The sequence below is a fragment of the Rana temporaria genome, chromosome 6, assembly GCF_905171775.1.
Source record: "Rana temporaria chromosome 6, aRanTem1.1, whole genome shotgun sequence".
NCBI lineage: Eukaryota > Metazoa > Chordata > Amphibia > Anura > Ranidae > Rana > Rana temporaria.
The window spans coordinates 81,113,378-81,139,403 of NC_053494.1; the positions used below are offsets into that span (position 1 = coordinate 81,113,378).

Genomic DNA, 26,026 nt, shown 5'->3' on the forward strand with positions numbered 1-26,026 from the left:
AGAGATGGGCAAAGAGGGGGGGGGGGGGGGGGAGTATATGAATAAACCCCTGCACAAACAAGGGACCCACCAGGGAACGGGTCGCAAAAAGGTCACTGAAAGAACACAGCCAAGGCTGAAATCTGCATGGACGTCACTCCATCTCTACATCTGTAGATCCTCCGGAAGAAGACTACCGTGCCCTCAGCATTGTTGAGATGACCGAGTCGGACAGACCATGGTCATTTAAAGTCTGGCTTCCAATAGCCATGTTGAGCAAGTCAGTGACTGTATAACAGGATGAAACATGGGACCTCGAGACAGAGGTACCTCCCACCATGGCAACCGCTAGGGTAGACGAACCAAGGACGCAAAGGCCAAGCTGGAGCGATTAGAATCATCGGGATCTCCTAAGCCTCCACTCTGGAGCAGCCGAGGAAGCAACTACAATGGAGGAACGTCAAAAAAAATAAAAAAAAATAAACTTACGTTAGATCTACCGGTAACGGTATTTCTACGAACCTTCCAGGACGGCACACCAGAGAGATGAGGGCTCCTCCCTACAGGAAACACAATCAATTGACAGTTTGTTATAAGTCCCTACCCTTCCCCTTGCTCCTCAGTATGTATTAAAGTAATCTTGAACTGGTTCACAAGGGACATCGTTCCATATAGGTACTTACCACCTAGCGTATAGCTTATTTTTCCCTTCCACATAGGGCGGATAGTAGGCCTGCCGTCCTGGAAGGTTCGTAGAAATAACGTTACCGGTAGATCTAACGTAAGTTTTCTCCTATCACCTTCCAGGATGGCACACCAGAGAGGATAATCAAGTAACCACAGGCCTACCTTCAGGGTGTGACCACAGCTTGCAGGACCTTCCGACCGAAAGCGAGGTCTTGCTGTGACATCTCCACACGATAGTGCTTCAGGAATGTATGATGACTGGACCTGGTAGCCGCGCTGCAGATTTGTTCCCAGGAGGCACCTGCTTTCTCAGCCCAGGAAGTTGCTAAGGATCTGGTTGAATGAGATATTATCCGGAGGTGGGACCCCAGCACACAGATAAGCCTCCGAGATAGCTTCTCTTATCCATCTTGAAACTGAGGCTTTTGATGCCTGCAGTCCCTTCCTGGGCCCGGCATATAGAACTAGAAGGTGATTGGATCTCCTAAAGCTCTTTGTTCTCTCCAGATAATTAAGAAGACATCTTCTTACATCTAAACAATGAAATTTATTTTCTTTCTCGTTCTTTGGTTCAGTACAAAAGGACGGCAATATTATGTCTTGCGTCCTATTAAATAAGGATGCTACTTTTGGTAGGTATATAGGGCATCTGCCCTGAGAGTGATCCTATCTGGCTGCACCCTCAGGAAGGGCTCTTTCATGGACAGAGCCTGCAGATCCCCTACCCTCCTAGCTGTAGTGATGGCTAACAGAAAGGCTAACTTTAAAGTTAGGAATCTAAAGAGAACCTTATCTATAGGTTCAAATGGGTGAATAGATAACGACTCTAACACCCTAGTCAGGTCCCAAGGTGGGCAACTATTTTTAAGGATTGGGGAAACGCTTTTCCCTAGCTAGCAGGAAACGCTTAATAAGGTCCTCTTTAGCTAATCTTCTATCAAGATAGACTGAGAGGGCTGCTATCTGAACCCGAAGGGTACGGACTTTTAACCCCGAGTCTGCCCCATCTTGGAGGAAGTCCAGGATAACCGGGCGTGTAGTTGTGACCATACTACTGCTGGTATACTTGCCGACATTAAGCCTAGGGTTCTCAATATAGTCCTTCTTGGGAGCCTGGGAGTTCTTATCAGATTCCCTGCCGCTAATTTTGCCACTTTGTCCTCTGGCAAGAAGAGCATCTGCTGTTTGGTGTCTACTATGTAGCCCAAAAAGGTCTTTACCTGTTCTGGTTCGAGGGAGGATTTCGCTATGTTGATAATCCAACCCAGACTTTTTAGTACAGCTACTACTTTGTCGGTATTTGACAGGACTTGGGAAGCTGACTGTCCGGAGATCAGTAGATCGTCCAAGTACGGCATTAGGGATACCCCCTGAAGATGTAGAAAGGCTACTGCTTCTGCTAGGATCTTCGTGAAGATCCTTGGGCTGGATGTTAGGCCAAAAAAAAGTAGTGCTCTGAACTGCCAGTGGAGGATTTCTCCTCCGACAACGACTGCAAACCTCCGATATGCCTGATGGTCCACGTGAATTGGCACGTGCAAGTAGGCATCTTTGAGGTCTAGGGTCGTCATGAAGGCTTCCTTCATGAGGTTCTTTCTTACCGAGTAAATTCTTTGCATAGTAAATCATTTGTGTTCCAGAAATTTGTTCAGGTTTCTCAGATTTACTATCAGGCGGTATTTTCCTGACGGTTTGCGGACTACAAATACATGGGAATAGAATCCCGGTACTGTTGTTGTTTTGGCACTGGTACTATTACTAGTTGATCTGCCAACTCCTGGATACCCTCCAGGAGGGCAGTCCTTTTTAGGGCATCCCTGGGGGGATGTGTGAGAGTGATCATAGGGGGGGGGGGGGGGATTGTCAGAAATTCTAGACGATAACTTTCTCTTATGATCTTGCAGATGTAGGTGCTGTCTGAAATCCTTTCCCATTGTGGTGCAAACTGGGACAGCCGCCCCCCCCCCCCACTCTGACCTTGGCGTCACTTGGGTTGTTTATCGCCGGTTTTTGGGGAGGGGAAGAGCAAATTGTTCTTCCTATTCCCCTTACCGTAAAACCAACGCTTGTTGGGTTCCTTTTTGGTTCTCTGCTTAGTTTGCCCCGGGGGGCCTCGAAAAGTTTTCTTGAAATCCTCTTTTTTGGGTTTTACCGGAAACTTCTTGCCTTTTTCTGATGACCTAGCTAGGACATCATCTAGACCTTTGCCAAACAATAGCAAACCTTGGAAGGGGAGCCCACATAGCTTCCCTTTAGATGTAATATCTCCTTCCCAGGCTTTAATCCAAACAGCTCTTCTTGCTGAGTTGATTAAAGCTGCTGTTTTAGCTGAGGCCTTCGCAGACTCCATTGCCGCATCTGCCAAGTAAGCGACAGCCTTCCCCATCAGTGACAGGGAACCCAAGACTTCTTCTGAGTCCGTATACTGGACCATATGGTCTGTAAGCTTTTCTACCCAAAGGTCCGTATTCCTAGCTACACAGGTTGCTGCTAGGGCTGGAGTCATGGCTGCTGTGTTAGCTTCCCAAACTTTTCTTAGGAGGGATTCTGCTCTGCGGTCCATCAGGTCCTTGATACTACCTGCGTCCTCAAACCAGAGATCAGACAGTTTGGTGACTTGTGACAGGGCCGCATCCAGTTTAGGGAGTTTAAAGAAAACCTCCCCAACAGACTGGTAGAAGGGATATTTCCTTTTCCAAGTCTTTTGTGTGGTCAATCTCCTTTCAGGTTCCCTCCATTCCTGCAAGACTAAGTCTTTAAGGGATTGGTGGAGAGGAAACACCCTGTCTTGAGTATCACTCAGTACCCTATAGACCAGGGGTCTCAAACTGGTGGCCCTCCAGCTGTTGCGAAACTACAAGTCCCATGAGGCATTGCAAGGCTGACAGTTACAACCATGACTCCCACAGGCAGAGGCATGATGGGACTTGTAGTTTCACAACATCTGGAGGGCCACCAGTTTGAGACGCCTGCTATAGACCTTATCCTGTGCTGAGGTTGCCTTAGGGCAGGGGTCTGCAACCTTTAAGACATAAAGAGCCACTTGGACCCGTTTCCGAAGGAAAAAAAAAAACTGGGAGCCGCAAAACCATTGCGACATTTAAAACAAATATAACACTGCATATATAATTTCTTACCTTAATGCTATATACAGGATCGTGCAGTCAGATTCCACCTCCACATGGCCAGAAAATGCAATACTGTACAATATATCAGATAAGATTCCATCTCCACATGCCCAGGCTGGCCCCAGCCCCCAGCCCTAGCTCTCCCCCCCCCCCCCAGTCCCAGACACTTCCAATCCACACATGATCCCGGTCCTCACCTGCGCTGCCTGCTCTAGTGCTCTTACTGTCCGTCACTCGCCGTCTGTCTCTCTCTCCTCACAAGGCCACGGTCTTTGATCCGGAGCGGAGCCTCCGCGTGGGATATGTCAGCGGCTGAGCCGAGAGCTCTCGAGTCATGACAGGCTGAGGCGGGTGGGAGACTCCAGGCGCGTGCATGCGCCACCCGGGCCGCGAGCACAGACAGGCCAGCTCTGTGGCCAGTCACATGACGCGCCGTGGCCGAATCACAGGCCAGCTCAGGCCTGTGGTCACATGGCCCCCCCTGCCCCCCGTACGCCGCGCGGTAGATGCAATTGCGGTAACGCCGCCCAAGTAATGGGAACAGCGTTACTGCAAGGGTAAGAGTAATCAGGTAGATTACTCGTTACCCTCAAAAGGTGTCCCGGAGCTGCGCCAAAGGTTCAAAAGAGCCGCATGTGGCTCCGGAGCCGCGGGTTGCAGACACCTGCCTTAGGGGTTTCTGGGATCTCCTCTGTGGCATAGATTGCCTGAAGGAGACTGTGAAGGTCTTCCGCTGAAAAGAGGTATCTCTTCACTCTCACATCCTCCTGAGACTGGCTAAGGGAGTCTCTATCCTCCTCACCCTCTGAGCTGTGTCTAGATCTGACTTGGCTCACTATGTCACTTTCCTCTTCCTCTATCTGACCTAGGGGAAGTGCCTGGGAAAAAAGCACTGGGTCCCGCAAATAAACTTTCTTGGGATGATGTTACTTCCCTAGGGACAGGTTCCTCTGTGTTAGTGGTAAGTACTGTCTGACCAGCTGTATCCCTGAAAGCTTTTACGGTTGCTAACAATTCGGTCTGCATGGATACAAGAAAACTTATTGCAGCCGCCTCTTTCCCAGCTAATTGATTTATGCATTTATAGCAGAAAGGCTTAGAGTGGGTTTTAGGGAGTTTATCTTTACAGTTCCCACATTTTTTAGAGGAACCATGCCCAGTTGCGGCAGGAGACTGAACAGAGGCCTCCTGGGCTCTGCCGGGGGATTCTGTAAGACAGGAGACATAAAAGAATGCAACATTACTCCTTCCCACTCTGGGACTGCACTGGGGAGAAAAGAGAGAGAACGAGGAAGGCAGCCGTAACCGGCTGTATCCTGAATTACAGGAACTCACTCGCCTCTTTCCTCCCTTTCCAGGGGGGTTTGCACTCCCCGACCCCCGATCTGGATCTGCCTGCAGTCGCGCTCGTCTTGCCGTCCTCTTCCATGAGGAGGTTGACCGGGTCCCGGCTTGTCGGTACCCGTGTTAGGGTTTATCCGCCGCCGACCGCTTCCACGCCGATGCGTCACTTCCGGGTTGCGCTGTAAGGAACCGCCCACGCTCCGGTGACGCGGTTCATGTTTCTCTCAGAGAGGCTTGGAGCGCAATGTAATGGCGGCAACCCCCCCAGGAAGGAGAGAGCAGTATCGTGGCGGCGTTCGGCACTACAGCGATGGCTTTTTCACCGCAGCTCAGAGCGCTAGTGCACGCCTTTGGGGCGACCTGTGAGCTGGCCTGAGCCTACAGGTTAGTTCAGCCCTCCCCGGCCTCCCTGAACCTGCCTCAACAGGGGTACCTTTCGACCTCACCGTCTCCAGGTTAACAAGGAAAAAAAAAAAAAAAAAAAAGTGTCGCTGTGTTCGGGAGGAACACAATCAATACTGAGGAGCAAGGGGAAGGGTGGGGACTTATAACAAACTCTCAATTGATTGTGTTTCCTGTAGGGAGGAGCCCTCATCTCTCTGGTGGTGCCGTCCTGGAAGGTGATAGGAGAAATTGCCAATACAGACCCCACAGGGCCACCAGCGCGACTGACGCGTCTGTACCAGATCACTAGACCTGGCCACTAGATTTGACACCCTTGCGGTGTAGACGAGCGGCCAGGAGATCCATGCCCTGTGAGGCTCACCTGCAAGGGCGACTCTAGTAGCCCGCCTGCTGGTATACCTGAAGGTAGACCGAAATTAACTGCCGTGGCGTTGTTCGGCTGAAACCAGATCAGACGACCTTGCAACCTCCTCGACCACGAGGAGAAACATAGCCTGATCGCCTAAAATAGGACAAAGACTGGTAGACAAGGTCCACAGCACTTGGTGGTACCAGGCGGTCACCCACCCAGGCACCAGTCAGGCCCGACCCTGGGTAACTACCAAGACCAGATGAGAGCGGGTACATACAGGGAGGTGTGGTCCAGCGACTCAGCCGACGGGACCCCCCCAGGCCCACAACCCTTGAGGCCGGCATCCGTCGTAAATACCGACCACTGGAGGGAGGAAACAACTTCTCGGACCGAAGAGTCGGGGATCTCTGTCACCAACTCAAAGACTGACTAGGTGGCACTGAGTGTGGAACTGGGCATACAGTACCGCCTCGAGGGAGGCTACCCACAGGCCACGGACCAGCAGGTGCCCAGAGAGAAAACCGGTTGCGTGATGCCAATTCCTTCACCGCAGACTGAAGAGTTCGCAATTTCTCCAGGGGAAGAAGGACCTTCGCCACTGAGGAGTCCAGGATCAACCCTAGACACTCCAACGCTAAGTCGGAACCTAGCATGCCCAGGATTTGAACCCTGGGTCGCACACATGGAAGACAGGCTTGCTGCCACTGAGCTACACCTGCTGGCCTAAACGTTTAACACCCACCCAAATCTTCGAAAAGGGTCTGAATGGGAATAACACATCCACTATGTCGGAGACAGAAGCTGCTCTCAGAAGAAAGTTGTCCAAGTAGCCAAAGAGGCAAAGCTATCCCAACAAAGTTAGGATAAGTGCGAGCTCCTAGCTGAAAACCCATGGTGCCGACGCCAGATCAAAAAGGGAGGGCCACAGGCTGACAGAGACCCTCTCTCATCACGAAGCACAGAAAAAAACACTGACATGCGAAAAATAAGACATGCATGTATGGGTCCCTGATGTCCGAAGAGGCCAGGACGTCCTCCGGATGGAGCGCAGCTACCACTGAACGAATGGATTCCACGAGGAACCACCCGACGTTCACAAAAGGTATTTAGGGCCTGAGGCCCATAGAAAACCCCAAACCTCTCGTCCTGCAGGAAAGGTAAAATTACCCCGCAGCTTAGCAAGTTCCACACTGCCCAAGGCAGACCGACAGGCCGGGAGAGGAAGACCCAAGGAAAGAACTTTGTTCTGTGGATAGGAGGAAACCCTATCTAGCACCCTGAAGAGACCACCTCGCAGACCCACTGGTCGGAGAGCAGGGAGGTTTCACCCAATTGTGAACCTGTAAGCCGCCCCTCCCACCTAGAGACAGGGAGGGAAGGCTACATACATTGGCAGGATTTGGGTGCCGGCGTGATCGGCTTACGCACACACGGACGGAGTAGTCCCCCAGCTGGGCCTTTGACGGCCTGGGAGGGTTGCCCCTAAATAATATACACACACACACACACACACACACACACACACACACAAAGCACTATTTGCATGCCGCGTAAGTGCAAATATGCGCCGTTGTATCTGTGCGCCGGACCTACAAACTAAGATACGCCTAAAAATAGGCTTCATCCCGCCAGCGTAGAGTGGGCGCATATTTACGCTGGACGCATGTGGCGCTCCCATTGATTTTCTATTCAAATATGCAAATGAGGGCGATACGGCGATTCACAAACGTACATGCGCGCTACGCAATGTGCGCGCAAGTTATACGTCCGGCGTAAAGTTAAGCCCCATAAAGGAGGTGTAACCCAGCAGCAGACATGCAAAGGTCTGCACCAGGGAATACAAGCCGGCGTATTTTACGTAGTTTACATTGGACGTGAATATGCCTGGGCGTAGGTTACGTTCACGCCGTAAGCAGTGATCCAGCGTATCTTAGGCAGTTGTTCCGACATGGTTATGAGCATGCGCAGAGGGATGCGTCCTCGTCTCGGCGCATGCGCAGTTGGTGATACGCATCTGTCTGGCGCTCGGCCCATCATTTGCATGGCTCACGCAAACTTCCACCTACGCCGACTTACGCCTTCGAAATCCAGCGCATTTTTGGGAGCATTGGCTTGGTGAATTCAATGCTTGCCTCTCTGCGCTGCATCGGTGTAGCATATATTATTTGCGCTACGGCGGCGTAATTTGCGCCCGCTCTCTGTGAATCCGGGCCATAGTGTGTATGTATATTATGTAGGCGTATGCACACATGCCTTAGAGGAAACTGGAATACCCAGAGGAAACCATGCAGACACAGGGAGCGACAATGCAAGCTCCAGGCAGATTGGCGTCAGTGACCGGATTCGAACCAATGACTCTCTTGCTGCCAAGTAATGGAGTTAACCACTACACCTCCGTATGTATAAAACCATTCTGAAACAGAAGCCCTGGATAACAAGGGCGCAGCATTCAATGAAGCATCACAGACCTATATGAGGCCCTGGACCAGCTGGTCCGCTAGCCTAATAACTTCGAGAGAGAGTCGGTGCTTCTCCACTGTCTGGTGCAAAATGCTCACTCAGTGAGTGACTGAGACCCCAGAGTAGTGGCCACAAAGGCCGCAAGTTAGACTCCAGCATGGCAAACATGAAATAAAAAGTGGAATGGTCTATTGCGCTACTGCGAGTGTTGAAAGTGTAAACCAAGTGAATGACTCAAATCGTGAATAAAAACCACTGAATGTCAATGGTGAAAAAAAGTAAATACTAAAGCCGTTGTATCTATAGGTGCACAAAACCAATGACAAAGTAGATAAAAAAGGTGATAAGCGCTAAAGTATAGGTGTATAACACAGTCTGCTTTAAGCCAACACACTAAGACTATTAGTGAAAAGATGGGCTAGGAGAGCCCAAAGCGTGAGGGTGACTGTCCCACTGTGAGCAAACAACTCATAAACAAATAATAAAGTCTATAAGTGATATGGCAGGTTGGCCTCCGGCTGCTTGCATAGGTCTCACTTCCTGGGAAGTGAGACCTATGCAAGCAGCTGGAGGCCAACGGAAGTAAGTCGGCTGGTAATCATGCCGCGTCCGACGCTGTCATACGCTGTGGTGTGAATTTACGAGTTTTTTAAATACCTTTTAAATACCGTTTGGAATATTACTTTTTTGAATGAACTTTTTATCGGTCACAACGTACTTAACCATTGTGGCACACCTTTCTTTATTGCGTCCCTTGGCTATCCCTTGGCTCCATCCCTGGCACCACGGATACACGGATTCCAGGACCTCCAACCCTCCAGGACATATTGGAACTGATCCAGGAGTGGCGGCGCTGATCAAACAGGAGGAGAACACATTTGCCCTTTGCGCATATACCACTGGTTAAAGGTAAGGGCAATAGGAGACAAGTTACCGGATTGCATTAACCTGTTCAGATGATCCATATACTGGATATGTCCTTTAAGATTATCCACCTGTCATATCACTTATAGACTTTATTATTTGTTTATGAGTTGTTTGCTCACAGTGGAACAGTCACCCTCACGCTTTGGGCTCTCCTAGCCCATCTTTTCACTAATAGTCTTAGTGTGTTGGCTTAAAGCCGACTGTGTTATACACCTATACTTTAGCGCTTATCACCTTTTTATCAAACATGAAATAAAGATAAAAGGTCTGCAGTCACTGGTGATACACCTCCATCCCTGTATGCATATGCAGAAAAAGAGTCACCCTTGGGACTTTAAATGAGGTGGTCACAGTTTGCCACGGAGTAACAAAAATAGTAACAGTATAAATGTTTTTATTAAAATAGATGTACATAGATACTGACACGTCCTTGCGGGAGGCCATGGCAACTATTGTGAGGTTCGGGGGGTACTCAGGCTTACAGATTAACTGGTCGAAATCTGCCGTTATTGTTAGACGGAGAGGCCACACAAACGGTGGCATCAACCTGCCCTATACCAGTCACAAACTCCTTTAAATACCTGGGGATTCATGCAACGGCCAACCCAAGGGACTTTAGCCACTTGAACATCTCCCCCTTGCTTCAGAGGTTTAGGGAACGGGTCAAGTCGTGGAACAACCTCCGTATCTCGGTGCCGGGCAAGGTGAACCTGGTGAAGATAATTCTGATGCCACAATTGCTTTACTGTCTTCACAATGCCCCGGTGGCGATTCCTCTAAAAGTCTTTCGGATAGTGAACTCTATCTTCCGGTCTTTGATCTGGAAGAATAAGCTGCCTAGGATTAAACTGGAACATCTTCAGAGGCCCAAAGACAACGGCGGGCTGGCACTGCCCAACCCGTGGTTGTGCTACCTGGCGGCGCAGTTACAGCACCTGGTGGGGTGCTTGGGGAGTGAGCCGGCTGGCTCCTCCAGGGCACTGATGCTACACGGGGTGGGGGATGGGTCCATCCCCATGGCACTTGAGGCCTTGGCTTTCGCCAAACCAAACAAGAAGTACCCTACATATAATCTCATACAAAAAGTGTGGAATAAATGCAAATATATTCAACAAGCTGATTGGATATACTGACTACAGCCCCCTATGGCTTAATGATACTTACACAGAACTGGCCAAATTACAGATAGGGGCTGGGTGGAAAATATACGGGATCACACATATTAACCCCTTAACGCCTGCCGCACGACTATATATGTCCGCAAAATGGCACAGACAGGCAGATGGGCGTATATATACGTCCCCGCCTTCTAGCGGGTGGGGGGTCCGATCGCAAACCCCCCCCCCCGCTGCGTGCGGATTCCCTCGGGGAGCGATCCGGGACGACGGCGCGGCTATTCGTTTATAGCCGCTCCATCCCGATCGCTCCCCGAGGCTGAAGAACGGGGAGAGCCGTGTGTGCTCGTATCGATCGAGTGATCCTTTTTATAAGGGAGACTCGATCGATGACGACAGTCCTACAGCCACACCCCCCTACTGTTGTAAACACACACTAGGTGAACCCTAACTCTTACAGCGCCCCCTGTGGTTAACTCCCAAACTGCAACTGTAATTTTCACAATAAAGAATGCAATTTAAATGCCTTTTTTGCTGTGAAAATGACAATGGTCCCAAAAATGTATCAAAATTGTCCGAAGAGTCCGCCATAATGTCGCAGTCACGGAGAGAAAAAAAAAAAAAAAAAAAAATTATAAAAATGCAATAAAACTATCCCCTATTTTGTAAACGCTATAAATTTTGCGCAAACCAAACGCTTATTGCGATTTTTGTTACCAAAAATAGGTAGAAGAATACGTATAGGCCTAAACTGAGGAAAAAAAAAATGTTATATATGTTTTTGGGGTATATTTATTACAGCAAAAAGTAAAAAAAATATTGATTTTTTTTCAAAATTGTCGCTCTATTTTTGTTTATAGCGCAAAAATTAAAAAAAAACGCAGTGGTGATCAAATACCACCAAAAGAAAGCTCTATTTGTGGGGAAAAAAAGGACGCCAATTTTGTTTGGGAGCCACGTCGCACGACTGCGCAATTGTCTGTTAACTACTTAACCCCCGGACCATATTGCTGGTCAAAGACCAGAGCACTTCTTGCGATTCGGGACTGCGACGCTTTAACTGACAATTGCGCGGTCGTGCGACGTGGCTCCCAAACAAAATTGGCGTCCTTTTTTTCCCACAAATAGAGCTTTCTTTTGGTGGTATTTGATCACCTCTGCGGTTTTTATTTTTTGCGCCATAAACAAAAATAGAGCGACAATTTTGAAAAAAAATATTATTTTTTACATTTTGCTGCAATAAATATCCCCCAAAAATATATAACATTTATTTTTTTCCTTAGTTTAGGCCGATACGTATTCTTCTAGATATTTTTCGTAAAAAAAAAAAATCGCAATAAGCGTTTATTGATTGGTTTGCGCAAAAGTTATAGCGTTTACAAAATAGGGGGTATTTTTATGGCATTTTTATTAATATATTTTTTTTACTAGTAATGGCGGTGATCAGCGATTTTTTTTCGTTACTGCGACATTATGGCGGACACTTCGGACACTTTTGACAAATTTTTGGGACCATTGGCATTTTTATAGCGATCAGTGCTATAAAAATGCATTGGATTACTATAAAAATGCCACTGGCAGTGAAGGGGTTAACACTAGGGGGCGGGGAAGGGGTTAAGTATGTTCCCTGGGCGTGTTTTACTGTGGGGGGGGGGGGGGGGGGCCTCACTAGGGGAAACACTGATCTTCTGTTCATACATTGTATGAACAGAAAATCAGCATTTCCCCCGCTGACAGGACCGAGAGCTGTGTGTTTACACACACAGCACCCGGTCCACGCTCTGTAACAAGCGATCGCGTGTGCCCGGCGGCGATCGCGCCCGCTAGTGGCCGCTCGAAGAGCGGACGTATAGCTACGGGCTCTCGCCCAGGAGAGCCGACCTGCCGCCGTATAATGACGGTGGCTGGTCGGCTAGTGGTTAAAGCGACGCAGTGCCGAATCGCAAAACCTGGCGTGGGCATTTAGCTGCAAAATGGTCTGGGGCTTAAGTGGTTAAGGATGTATTTAGACATGGGAGGCTCAGGCCGTTTGCAGATTTGCGGGCGGAGTATGGACTCCCGTCCTCAATGCTCTTCCAGTACCTGAAGCTCCAACACGCTGTAAGGGCTCAAAGTAGGTCCTCTGAGTGGCATTTGTTGCCAACTCCAGTGTTCGGTCTTCTGGGTGATGCGGTGTCCTCGAAGGGATTTATCTCTCAATGTTACGCCATTCTATTTCAATACTTCTTGGGGCAGCATCCAGTCATGGTGAGGGAGAAGTGGGAGAGGGACGTGGGCCAACTGGATGGAGAACAGTGGGAGCAGATATTTCAGGGGGTGAGCTCCTGCTAATTGAATGTGGCTCAGCGACTTACTCAGCTATACATCATCTTCCGGGTGTACTATACGCCACATAGACTGCAACTGATGGGGATGCAAACTGATACGTGCACTAGATGCAAGGGTGACCATGGGGATCTCATACATCTCCTGTGGAGATGCCCCAAACTGCACAAATACTGGGCTGAGGTAGTGAGTACTGTCAATTCTGTATTTGGGGTATCTATACCTGTGGACCCCAGGGTCTGTTTATTGGGCGTATTGGAGGAGTATGTGGAGGAGGTGTACACAAGGGAGGCTGTGCAAAGGGTGCTGTTCCAGGCTAGGAAGTTAATTATGCTCTACTGGAAGTCTGAAAATCCTGCGACTTCGAGTGAATGGACTGCTAAGATAGGTTACGTATGGAGAAGCTTATTTTATCAACACAGGGGGAGTACTCGGAAATTTGAGAATCTCTGGACTCCATGGCTGGATACACCCGGGCTTTCACCGGTGGATATGGTCATGGACAGACTGTTGGGATTAAATGCGGGATGAGTGCCATAGTATGGGAAACTACGTATTGTGGTGGGAGTGATGTCGTTTTTGTAATCTCAATGCTGTGCTCTGTTAGGGATTCGATGGATGTCCTTCTGGTTTTGCTGTACAATGTATAGATGTCATAAGCTGTATACCACATTTTCATCAATAAAAACTTTTTTGTTGGATAAAAAAAATAAAAATAAATAGATGTACATACATGAATAGTACAGCATGGTAGCTCAGCCAATGGATTTGCACATAATAAAAGGGAATTAAAATTGATACAAACGTTATACAATGCAGTATATACAAATGCACGCATCAGAGAACCCGATGCACGTTTTGCGAGATCATTGCTCGCTCATCAGGGGTGGATGCGGATGGAATGCATCTAAAATAGATAGAGATGTGTCACAGCGGTGAATGCAAGAACAATGGCAGAATGGGCTAGAACAAAACTGGCCCAATACCTACCTATGAACGAAGCCAGTGTCTCCATTGCTGAACCCCCAAATCGACGGCAGCAGCCAAAGTGTGGCACGGGAGCTGAGGGGGAGAAAACAGACACAGATACCCCCAGAGGATGTCAGGCGGCAGACATGGCATTGGTAAAAGGTGAATGGAGCCCGATGAACCATCCCTTACGTGCTGAGCTGATTTGATCTCTGTAATGGGGGTCCATCTCTTCTGTAAGCGGCCATTTATCTACCTTATATGAGAGAAGCATTTAGATGTGAAGATTAAGATTCCTGTTCCCATATCTTCTTGATTGAATATCTGCAGTCTATTTGCCACAGAGTCACATCTTTTTGGATTTCCTTTTTGTTTTTAATTTTTCATTTGTTTGGACTTCCAAGTTGTCACTATTTAATCAATATCTCTCTTTTTTTGTTTTTATTTATGGACTTGAATTAGAGCTGCACGATTCTGGCCAAAATGAGAATCATGATTTTTTTTGCTTAGAATGAAGATCACGATTTTCCCACGGCGTAAAATCTTTTACATTTATACAAAAAAAAAAAAAAAAAAAAAAAAAATGGCTAACTTTACTGACTAGGTTTTTTTTTTTTTTTGATGATTCATTAAACTATTTTTTTCCAAAAAAATGCATTTAAAAAGACTGCTGCGCAAATACAGTGCAACATAAAATATTGCAGCAACCGCCATTTTGTTCTCTAAGGTCTCTACTAAAAAATGTTATAATGTTTGGGGGTTCTAAGTAATTTTCTAGCAAAAAAAAATAATGATTTTAACTTGAAAAGAGCTGTCAGAAGAAGTTGAAGTGATACAATGTTTAGACTTAACTTTCCACTGATGAAGAATGTTTTCAAAAACTTGGCAGGCTGCCCAGACTGACTTTTGGCTGAGAGCAGACAGGAAATTCTTTGCATACCAAAGTGTAGAGAGAAAATTATTTTCATGTCAAAGATCGTCAAACCCTGTGTCAAGATCGCAACGGGAAAAAGATTGCGATAACGATTGACGATTAATTGTGCAGCTCTAACTTGAATGACCATTCACTACGAGTGCTGAGGGTTTTTGTAGAATAACATTGCTGTTGGTTCTATTTTTAGATCACCTTCACTTTATAAGTTTATGAATAATTCGATGCACTTATAATTTGTCAAATAGTTGCTCAGATATGCGATTTTCAGGTTGCGCATTAATATTTATCCTTTTTCACAAAAGTGTCCAGGGCCAGCAATAAAGCCTCTGTGGGAGTCCCAGGTGCTAACACTTGCTGCCATCACCAGCATGATAGGGGAAGGATCCAGATACCGACTCCATAGCCAGATACTGACCACCATTATGAGGAAAAAAACTTCCAGGGCCCAGTTCAGACCTGAACAAAAAAAAAAACACACCACTCCTGCTGCGTTGACCGGGGAGGTTACCCAGGGGACTCAACACACCTGAGGAGCCTGCTCATCGCCGCTGCCCGTTTCCAGCACACCGATGTGTGCGAGGAGAAAAGCCGTGAGGTAGCTGTGAGGCATCTGCGGTGGTGCTGTGTGAGACGAACCGAGCCGCGTGCCGTAGGAACCAGCACTAGAGGCCGAGGACACAGGCAAGATGGCCGACAGCGCGGCTACAACAAAATGGGCGCCAATGGGATTTTCAATAGGAATTGAAAAACTCATCCAAAAAATTACGCCAGTGCCGCCCGAATGGCGGCAAAACGCCGCAATTTAAACAGTGAAAGATTAAAAAGGCTGCACAGCACCACAAAACCTCCAGAAAAAAGGACCCCCAGCATTAAAAAAAAAAAAAAAAAAACAAACACACACACACACACACACACACACACACACACACACACACGCACACAGTTCCTCAGCAAGGTGCCACCACCCCGACAGCAATGAAACAGCAGAGGGAAAAAAGGGAGCAGGGAAGGAAGGATATCCAAACCCCAGAAATGCTCAGCCATACCACCCCACCTAAAAGGGAGGGACTGTACTTACCCGTCCACGCGACAACTTCCCTGACACATTCCAGACAGGCGTACAACCGCAATGGAGGTAGCCGTCGGCCCGGTCCACTGTGAGCGAGGCAACACCACAGCCCAGTCATGTGCGGACCTCGGCGCAAAGCTCACTGGCCACCCCAGGAGTCATGGGGCATGTCGTGGCAGACCCAGCCTCTTTGCAAAGGTGTGCTCACGCTCGCTGGCTGGACTGAGAAGACTACAAGGATCTATAATATCCAGCCTGTCTCTCAGACGACAGTAGTCAAAAGACAAAAATAAAAACTTTTCCTCAGGGCGCTGGGCCCAAAGGGAGCCATACGTCCTAATCCTTTGCTAGGCAGAACGAAACTGAGGCTGCATGCTGCAGTGAGGAGGGTTATGGCTGGAGGGACCGCCCCCTGGGCAGGGCTGTTCAACTGTTAATGTAACATGTAACTTGTTTCTGCCTAGTACTCTCCTGTAAACAGGGAACATAACCCACTTGTCAAGATTTAAGGAGCTGTGTACGTCCATGGACGATAAGAGAAAAGATACTTAAAGCTACCCGTATCTTCCTCTGATGCAGATTCCGGATTCTCACTTTCTTCCAGATCAGAAGTATTACGTGAACTAATGGTCTCAGACACTAACAGAGGAAGGGATCTAGCCGAGGCTGAAGGCTCTTGAGCAATGGGTCTAGACGAGGAAGGCCCCAGTCCAGCTACCCTTCCATTAAAGGACCGAAAGGAGGCCACTACCTCCTTCATAGAAGACATTAACTCCTTAAAAGAGGAAGTCTCTGAACTAGCTCTGGATGGAATACAATCCTCACAAAATAGTTTTATAACCATCAGAAAGCCTGGCACTACAGTTCCCACATTTCTTCTTCACTGATTTAGCCTAGAAAGCAGCAGAAACAAGAACCATAAAACAAAAAAGGTCCATACAAAAAGTCCCCTGCTGTAGAAGCTATCCACAGACAAGGGCTTATCTTGGGGGCAGTAAGAGACCCGGATGCTGCCGCTGGTTCAATCCGAGCGGGTGCTGCATCCTCAGACCTGTCCTCAAGCTCCATAAGGCAAGCAGAGATTGGCCGGAGAGATAGGCTGCTGCTGCTGTACTGCAAAATGCGCCTGTCCAGTGTTCAGCAGACTGATCCCCCAGGCAGCATGTCCTCAGTGTATCATGCCGTGCTTCCTTTAAAAAACGGCGCCCAAAAGTGCGTCACGTGATTTCCGGTTCCGGCGCCATCTTGCTGCATCACCAAAAGTCCTCCCACGCCATCTTGGTACACCTCGCTGAAGCACGAGGATGACGCAGTTCCACACAGCCAGAGCTGGGGGAAAAAAAACTGAAGGGAGTTGCCACCAGGTAGGCAAGGAACCCCCCAAAAAAAAAAAAAAAAAAAAAAAAATTGAGAACCCTGGCTAGAAAGTACTGGACTATCACCCAGGACTTGGCCACAACTAGACCTGGATGATACCAGAGAACGGGGGTCCACCAACCACAATTACCAGACCTAAGAAAACAAAAAACATGTTGGTGCTCCTGGAGGGTCTGGAAACACAAAACAACTGAGGGTCAGAGGAAAGGGAGGGGCCTTTTAATTTGTGTTTCCTGTAGAGGGCGGAGTCAATCATCTCTCAAGTAGCTGTCCTGGAAGGTGAGAGGGGAAAATGTCGATATTGCCTAAACTATTACAGTGGGGCAAAAAAGTATTTAGTCAGCCACCAATTGTGCAAGTTCTCCCACCTAAAAAGATGAGAGAGGCCTGGAATTGTCATCATAGGTATACCTCAACTACGAGAGACAAAATGTGAAAACAAATCCAGACAATCACATTGTCTGATTGGAAAATAATTGATTTGCAAATTATGGTGGAAAATAAAGTATTTGGTCTCCTCTACAAACAAGCAAGATTTCTGGCTCTCACAGACATGCATCTTCTTCTTTAAGAGGCTCCTCTGTCCTCCACTCATAACCTGTATTAATGGCACCTGTTTGAACTTGTTATCAGTATAAAAGACACCTGTCCACAACCTTAAATAAATAGTCACACTATCTACAATAGGCAAGCAGCTTGGTGTGAAGAAATCAACTGTGGGAGCAATAATTAGAAAATGGAAGACATACAAGACCACTGATAATCTCCCTCGATCTCTGGGGCTCCACGCAAGATCTCACCCCGTGGCGTTAAATGATCACAAATACAATGAGCAAAAATCCCCCAAAAAAATCCCAGAACCACACGGGGGGGACCTAATGAATGACCTGCAGAGAGCTGGGACCAATGTAACAAAGGCTACCATCAGTAACACATTATGCTGCCAGTGACTCAGATCCTGCAGTGCCATACGTGTCCCCCTGCTTAAGCCAAGTGTCAAGGGCCGTCTGAGGTTTGCTAGAGAGCATTTGGATGATCCAGAAGAGGATTGGGAGAATGTCATATGGTCAGAAGAAACCAAAGTAGAACTGTTTGGTAGAAACACAACTCATCGTGTTTGGAGGAGAGAGAATGCCGAGTTGCAACCAAAGAACACCATACCTATTGTAATGCATGGGGGTGGCAACATCATGCTTTGGGGCTGTTTCTCTGCAAAGGGAACAGGATGACTGATCCATGTACATGAAAGAATGAATGGGGCCATGTATCGTGAGATTTCGAGTGCAAACCTCCTCCCATCAGCAAGGGCATTGAAGACGTGGCTGGGTCTTTCAGCATGACAATGATCCCAAACACACCGCCCGGGCAATGAAGGAGTGGCTTCGTAAGAAGCATTTCAAGGTCCTGGAGTCTCCCGATCTCAACCCCATAGAAAACCTATGGAGGGAGTTAAAAGTCCGTGTTGCCCAGCGACAGCCCCAAAACATCACTGCTCTAGAGGAGATCTGCATGGAGGAGTGGGCCAACATACCAGCAACAGTGTGCGACAACCTTGTTTAGACTTATAGAAAACGTTTGACCTCGGTCATTGCCAACAAAGGATATATAACAAAGTATTGAGATGAACTTTTGATATTGACCAAATACTTATTTTCCATCATAATTTGCAAATAAATTCTTTCAAAATCAGACAATGTGATTGTCTGGATTTGTTTCCACATTTTGTCTTTCATAGTCGAGGTACACCTATGATGACAATTCTAGGCCTCTCATCTTTTTAAGTGGGAGCACTCGCACAAATGGTGGCTGACTAAATATTTTTTTGCCCCACTGTATATAGAGGTCGACCGATAAGGGTTTTTCTCTGGCCGATATTTAGAAAATGGGGTGGCCGATATATGATGCCGACTTTTGCGGCGAAATTTTAGGCCGATTTTTTTTTGGGCAGGTGACACCGACAGGTGGCACTGGTTGGTATGGGCAGATGGCACTAATTGGCAATAGTTCGCACTGGCAGGTGGTACTGGATGGCACTGGCAGGTTTCACAGAGAGAGAGAGAGAGACTGACAAATTTAGCATGATGTCGGAGGTGGGCGGGACCCAGCAACTATCCAGCCAATGATGGGGCTGTTTAAAAAAAAGGGGTGGGGCCATATACACATAGCGGCCCGCCCAGATCCCATCGGCTGGTGTTGGATAGCCGAGTCCCACCCACCCCGACATCCAACCACAATGACAGCTCCTCGCTATCTCCATAAGGTTTCACACACCATGGCGCTGCTCTGCCGACAGAGTGTGGAGATGGGAGGAGGAATCCCACGTTCATCCTCCCTTCTCCACACTCTGCTAGCAGAGGTGCGGCCAGCATTAAATATCATCCCAATTTGAATAATCAGCCAATGTCGATTTCTCCAAAATGGCCAAATATCGGCCGATATATCCATTGACCTCTACTCTTATAGCTAATCAGGGTGCTCCCCATCTCAGTTCCATCAAACTTCTTAAGGCTTACGCAGTGCAGACTAATGCCCTACATCTGGGGCAATACAAAAGCACTGCTTACCTAAATCAACGCCTTTTCTCCCCAAATTATGCAGTGGGCTGGGAATACCAAATTTCTCCTACTACTGCTATGCAGCACAGCTAGCACAACTGCCCAAATACCATTCATCAGAAATACCACTGTGAGTTACCATCAAATCAGTCGATTGTGACCCCATGTCTGTAGCCAACATGCTGTGGCTCCAACCGAAAGACAGAAATCACCTCTTGAATACCATCACTAAACACTCCCTGAAAATTTGGGACAAATTTAGGGGCACACAGTCACCAATCCCCCCATTCTCAGCCTGGTCCAACGCAAACCTTTTTAAACTACATATGCTAGCTTCCGACGCTACGGTCCACACGTTTCCGACCCTATGCGACACCTTTAATCTCCCTAGAACTGAACTCCTTCACTACCTGCAAATTTCTATATGCCCTTCCTCAAACGTGATCACCCCAAACCAAATTACTCAATCTGAACGCATTTGTAAGAGCGACCCACATGTCAGGGGACCGATTTCACTTCTCTACCAACAACTTAACTCAACCCCACACACCACACTGCCAGCCTACACCACCTAACAAACGATTGACATGGAGCGGACATTCGAGATTGCAGATTGGTCAATCATATAGCTAACCACCAAATCAGTAAAACAAAATCCTCATGCGCCCTGGTGTTTCGCCAAAAACGGGGTACTGCAGTGTAGTCTCACGGCAAAGTCTAAATTCTTACAGCCCTCCACTGAACAAAAGGGTGTTCATATAGCTAAAGAAAGAAAAAAAGGAGAGGGCGCACCGACCTAGTGCATTACCACTTAAAATTTTTATTAAAAACAGAATGAAAGCAATAGTCCTACTCACAAGGAAAAACTTGAGTAAGCGCTTATCAAACAGCTGGACTGGACCTCGCAGCACCTGCAGGTGGAACCTCGGACATCTGGACGGCTGACGCGTTTCTGGGGCGCACATGTGCACACACACACTTATTATTGAGGGCACACAGGAGAGAGTCACCACGGACCAATTGGGCTTTGAGGAAGGTGGTACGCCCCAGAAACGCGTCAGCCATCCAGATGTCTGAGGTTCCACTGGCAGGTGCTGCGAGGTCCAGTCCAGCTGTCTGATAAGGGCTTACTCAAGTTTTTCCTTGTGAGTAGGACTATTGCTTTTATTCTGTTTTTAATAAAAAATTTAAGTGGTAATGCACTAGGTCGCTGCGCCCTCCCTTTTTTCTTTTTTCCGTAACCACCAAATCTGCATCCCCCAATTGCTCAGCACTGAAAAGCAATTATAAAGTTCTGGTTCGCTGGTATCAGGTACCAGTGAGGATTGCAAAATTTGTCCCAGTATACCCAGGGGAACTGCTTTCGGGGCTGCTCTGATCCGGGCACCCATATATGGTGGCAATGTTGCTCAGGAATAATGGGGAAAAAAATTTGCTACGGCCTTGGAAACCAATATTCCTCCCGACACAGCCCTTTTGAACCTTAAGCCAGCCGAACTCACTCATACTCAATTCCGACTACTCATCAACCTTACAACCGCAGTCAAACAAACAATAGCCAAGGCATGGAAGTCCCAAACCCTGGTTGTGGCTGAAGCCAAAACACAGAATAGAACCCTGGTCTTCGCCAAAATTACAGCTATAGAAAACGATAAGATGAAGAAATTCGACAAAACATGGCAACCGTGGGTCAAGCACCGCTTGCCTCCTGAATTTGACAAGACTTTGCTACTACCTTGCCAACAATCATTCCCTACCACATGGTAACATGTCCTGACCACAAGCCATACTACCATTGGGGGTGACTGTCCCCCTCATTCTCTTCCCCTCCCCCTTCCACTTTTGCCACCCGTCTAAAGGTGGGCAAGGTGGTGGGTCATTTATTACGCATTAACGCTCAATTGTCTGCATCCCACTACCTGCCCCACACCGCCCTACTATCCTAAGCCAACCCTTCACCATACATGTGAGATACCTTAACTCTCCATTTTCTTGTTTAGCCTAAAACCCAAGCTGAACCCATGGCAATATATCAGTTGTGTTGGATAGAATCTTTTCAGACTAAACCTTTACGAGCATGTAGATTACGGCTTTCAGTACTCGCCTCATATGCCGTGTCCCTTGCCACTAGCAAGTACGAAATGTTACCTAATTGACATGCCACCACCTGTTCACACTTAGATCCCTATAGGGGTGAACGGGTGGACTGGAGGCATACCTCACTATCTTCAGGCCACTGTAGACCATACATTTTAATCCTCTGACCCAATGTGCTCTACTAGTTCTGAATTTATTGTATATGTCCACCTTTAGGCACATCAGTTTTGCATGCTATTGTTATGAGAAACTGTATCTCATGGAAATGCTTAATCGACTTTTCTGTCTTTTTTCTGTATACTTCAAATAAAAATATTGAAGAAAAAAAAAAGCTAGAAACATTTTAAATGCGTGTGTACACCTTTACCCTAATACAGGGCTCGACAAATCCCGGTCGCTATGGCGAGTAGAAACAGCGTCCTGGCGACTTGGCTTGGAAGGTGGGCAAAAAAAAAAAAAAAACAGCCTGCCCACAGCTCGCCGCAATCCTGGGAAAAGGCCGCGAGCCTTTGATGTCCGGTAATTGAGGCCGCAGCTTTGCGGCCTTGTGAAGTCCCCAGCTCTTCCTTGTGTGAGCTGGCGCCATGTGGTGGTGGCCGTTGGTATTACAAGTTAAACAGCAATTCTAATGTCATTTTTCACTGCCATCTTCCCTCCAATTAGAACCCCCAAATATTATATATATTTTTTATCCTAAAACCCTAGAGAATAAAATGGCGATCGTTGCAATACTTTCTGTCACGCCGTATTTGCGCAGCGTTCTTACAAGCGCATTTTGGGAAAAAAATACACTTTTTTTAATAAAAAAAAAAAAAAAAAAATTAATAGAGGCAGGAGGCTCACAAAGAGACCTGGCAACTTTGGGACATGTTCAGGTTTTCTGAGGAGGGGCGAAGCCTGAGGGGAAAAGCAATGGACAGTGACTTGGTCAGCCCGCGCGTAAATGCACCGGCCTCTGGAAGCTGGAACCCAGGGGCGGAATTAGAGACCATCGGGACCTGAGAGACCCGCTTGTTGGCCCACGATCCGCATTTACTCTCCACACCCCACTGGACACAGGAGTGGTGGAATGGAATGGGGGAGTCTCGGTTGCATGGTTGTGCAGTCACTTAAGCCCACTGGGCTTGGCCCCACAGGGGACACCTGATAATGTTATGTCTGACTCTGAGCGGTGGTGGCGGGCTATGCAACACTATATATGTATTTATCTACAATGTACTGTCACCTACTCTCCCATTTAAAAGTTATCATTTATTGTTGAGGTCCGTGTGGGCCAGTTTTTCCTTCTGCTTTGAATAAATAAAAAAAATAAAAAAGTAAAGTTATCCCCATTTTTTTTAATATTATGAAAGATAATGTTACGCCGAGTAAATTCAAACCCAACATGTCACGCTTCAAAATTGCGTCCGCTCATGGAATGCCGACAAACTTTTACCCTTTAAAATCTTCATAGGCGACGTTTAAAAAAAATACACAGGTTGCATGTTTTGAGTTACAGAGGAGTAGAATTATTGCTCTCGCTCTACCAATCACAGCGATACCTCACATATGTGGTTTGAACACCGTTTACATATGCGGGCGCTGCTCAAGTATGTGTTCACTTCTGCGCGCAAGCTCGACAGGGCGCGTTTTCTGGCTCCTAACTTTTTTAGCTGGCTCCTAGATTCCAAGCAAATTTGTCAAACCCTGCCGTTATATGTGCATCTGACGTTCATACATGAGTACTGTGTACAAGTACCCACAGGAAACAACTTATGAAACTAGAACAATAATATAGCTAACACCTTTGCAGCCATGAATGCCATGTATTTGAGCAATATTTTTCTACTCTGAAAAAAGAGAAACCAGAAATCCTGCAAATAGCAATAAATGTAAAACACATCTAACTTTGCTTCAGTAGCATAAAGAAAGACAATTCTAGCTGCACGGTACCTGAGCTGAAGCAGGTTTCAGCAGGACAACGATGGATTTGCTGGGTGGGAAAGTATCTGAACTGAGGACAATATATAGTTTACAAAAAAAAAAAAAAAAACACACACAGCTTCTTCGTAACATTAAATCCCATACTATAGTAAAACTGCTGCAGGCAGCATTTACGAAAAGCTGCTCACAACCAATCTGTAGTTATTGTAAAGTGATTACCTGGATCTGGTTTTGCTGCTGCTGCCCCAGAAGCACATATCGATTGATTGGGACATCCTTGACATGCAGAGCTCTTCCCAGCCTCACTGCTACCTGTACCAGGGCAGTCTGCAACCAAATCAAATCAGTAGCTAAGTAAAATATATCAACAATAGGACCCTAGCACAATGTACTGAAATATGAGCATCAGACATATCTAAAAAAAAATGCAAGGATGGGCTATGTATCACATAAACGTATTTATGAGTATGCATGTACACGCATAAGGCCTCTTGCACACCACTTCCTGTAAATACTCAGTTTTTAGGCATAAAGGCACTTTTTTACTGATTTAAATGCTGCTTGTCGTTTTCAATGTGCCTGTACACACAGATGCACAAACATGTAATTCGTTTAAATCGATAAAAAAAAGAAAAAAATCAGGAATCAGAGTTGTTGGTGTTCTGTGTGTATACACTCAATTATGTGCATATGTCGTATTTTTCTCATTAAAATAAAAATAGAATAATTTATGCTTGCGTGTGCATACTCATGAATTCATGCAAATACGCTCAAGTACTATACAGCCCATTCTCGTGATTTTTTTCTCTGCCAGGATCGTCTGACACTCATACGGCGGTCAAAAGAGGAGCAGTATACAGTGACTTTTGCATCAACAATCCTTCTCTACCCATAGAGTTCAAACAGAATGAAAAGGCAGCTTAGCAGAACAAATGGATTTCAGAAACAACTAAACGCAAGCCTGCCCATCTATGTAAACCCCAACCTCCTGGTCTCACTCACGCTCTAGAGCGTTCTCCGGTACATCAGCCATCGCACACTGTAACGCGGACAATGATTTCCGGGATTTCAAACTGCTTGTTTAACTTCCGGGATTTGTGCGTTTCAAGCCTCGTTTTCTTTGGAGTTTCGTAATTAATATGGATAGCTCGTCACTGCGATCGTAATTATCAATAAAGACAGCTGCATGTTTTTTTTTTTTATTAATAAAGCTGCTTTAGCTTTACTGATTGATGATTATCTACGAAGACATTGTCTTTCTTTGCCATTTACTTGGTAAGTTCGATTCTCTCTGCACTCTCTTAGGTAGATTCACAAAGAGTTAGGCCGGCTTATCAGTAGGTAAGCCGACCTAACTCAGAATCTACGCCGTCGCCGACTTATGTTTAAGTGTATGCTCAAACAGAGATACGCTTAAACATATCTAAGATACGACGGCTTGCGCCATCCTATCTTAGATTGCAATATTTCGGATGGCCGCTAGGTGGCGCTTCCATTGCGGTCGGCGTAGAATATGTAAATTAGTAGATATGTCGATTCACGAACGTACGCCTGGCCGACGCAGTACTTTTACGCCGTTTACGTTAGAGATAGGCCGCCTAAAGTTAGAGCTTAGCCCTACATGGAATAGTAATGTTAAGTATGGCCGCCGTTCCCACGTCCAAATTCGAAATTTTTACGTTGTTTGCGTAAGTCGTCCGTGAATCGGGATTTACGTAGTTTACGTCCATGTCAAAATCAATAGGCCCGTGCGGCGTACTTAGCCGCAATGCACACTGGGAAATGTAGGCGCCCGGTGCATGCGCAGTAAAAAAAAAACTTAAAAAACGTAAGGTCAAGCCTTATTAACATTAAACACGCCCCCCTTACACACATTTGAATTTGGCGCCCTTAGGCCGAATTTGCCGCCCGCTTTAGGCTACGCCGCCGTAACATAGCAGGCAAGTACATTGTGAATCATGTACTTGCCTAGCTTACTTATGGCGGCGTAGCCTAAACACGCTAAGCTACGCCGCCGCAAGTTTAGGCATCTGTACGTGAATTTACCTATCTGTATCTAAAATGTGCATTGTGGAAAATTAAAGCTAGGTGGGGCAGAGCTATAGAGCTGAGCACCTCCTTCTAAAATGCTGGCTATAGTGCCTAGATTCACATACATGGCCGCAACTTTAAGGCGGCGTAGCTTAAGGCATTTAAGCTACGCCGCCGTAAGTTAGCGAGGCAAGTACATGATTCACAATGTACTTGCCTGCTAAGTTACGGTGGCGTAGCCTAAAGCGGGCGGGCGTAAGGGTGCCTAATTCAAATTTGTCTAAGGGGGCGTGTTTTATGTTAATGGAGCTTGACCTGACGTTTTTGATGTTTTATCTCAACTGCGCAT

At 46.9% G+C, this 26,026-nt stretch overlaps 1 protein-coding gene across 7 annotated transcripts in view; it reads right to left on the bottom strand.

Moving 5' to 3' along the window:
* Positions 1–24,757, bottom strand: part of NUBP1 (nucleotide binding protein 1) — a 263,729-nt gene extending 238,972 nt beyond the window's left edge. For 6 of the 7 annotated variants that reach the window (XM_040356955.1, XM_040356953.1, XM_040356952.1 and 3 more), the window contains exons 1-2: positions 24,649–24,757; positions 23,866–23,973 (exon numbers count right to left, since the gene is read on the bottom strand). In XM_040356955.1, coding sequence (XP_040212889.1) covers positions 23,866–23,973; positions 24,649–24,679 — 139 coding nt within the window. In that variant the 5' untranslated portion in view covers positions 24,680–24,757. The remainder of the gene's footprint in view (positions 1–23,865; positions 23,974–24,648) is intronic. The other variant, XM_040356949.1, reaches the window with a different exon arrangement.
* Positions 24,758–26,026: the final 1,269 nt, after the last annotated feature.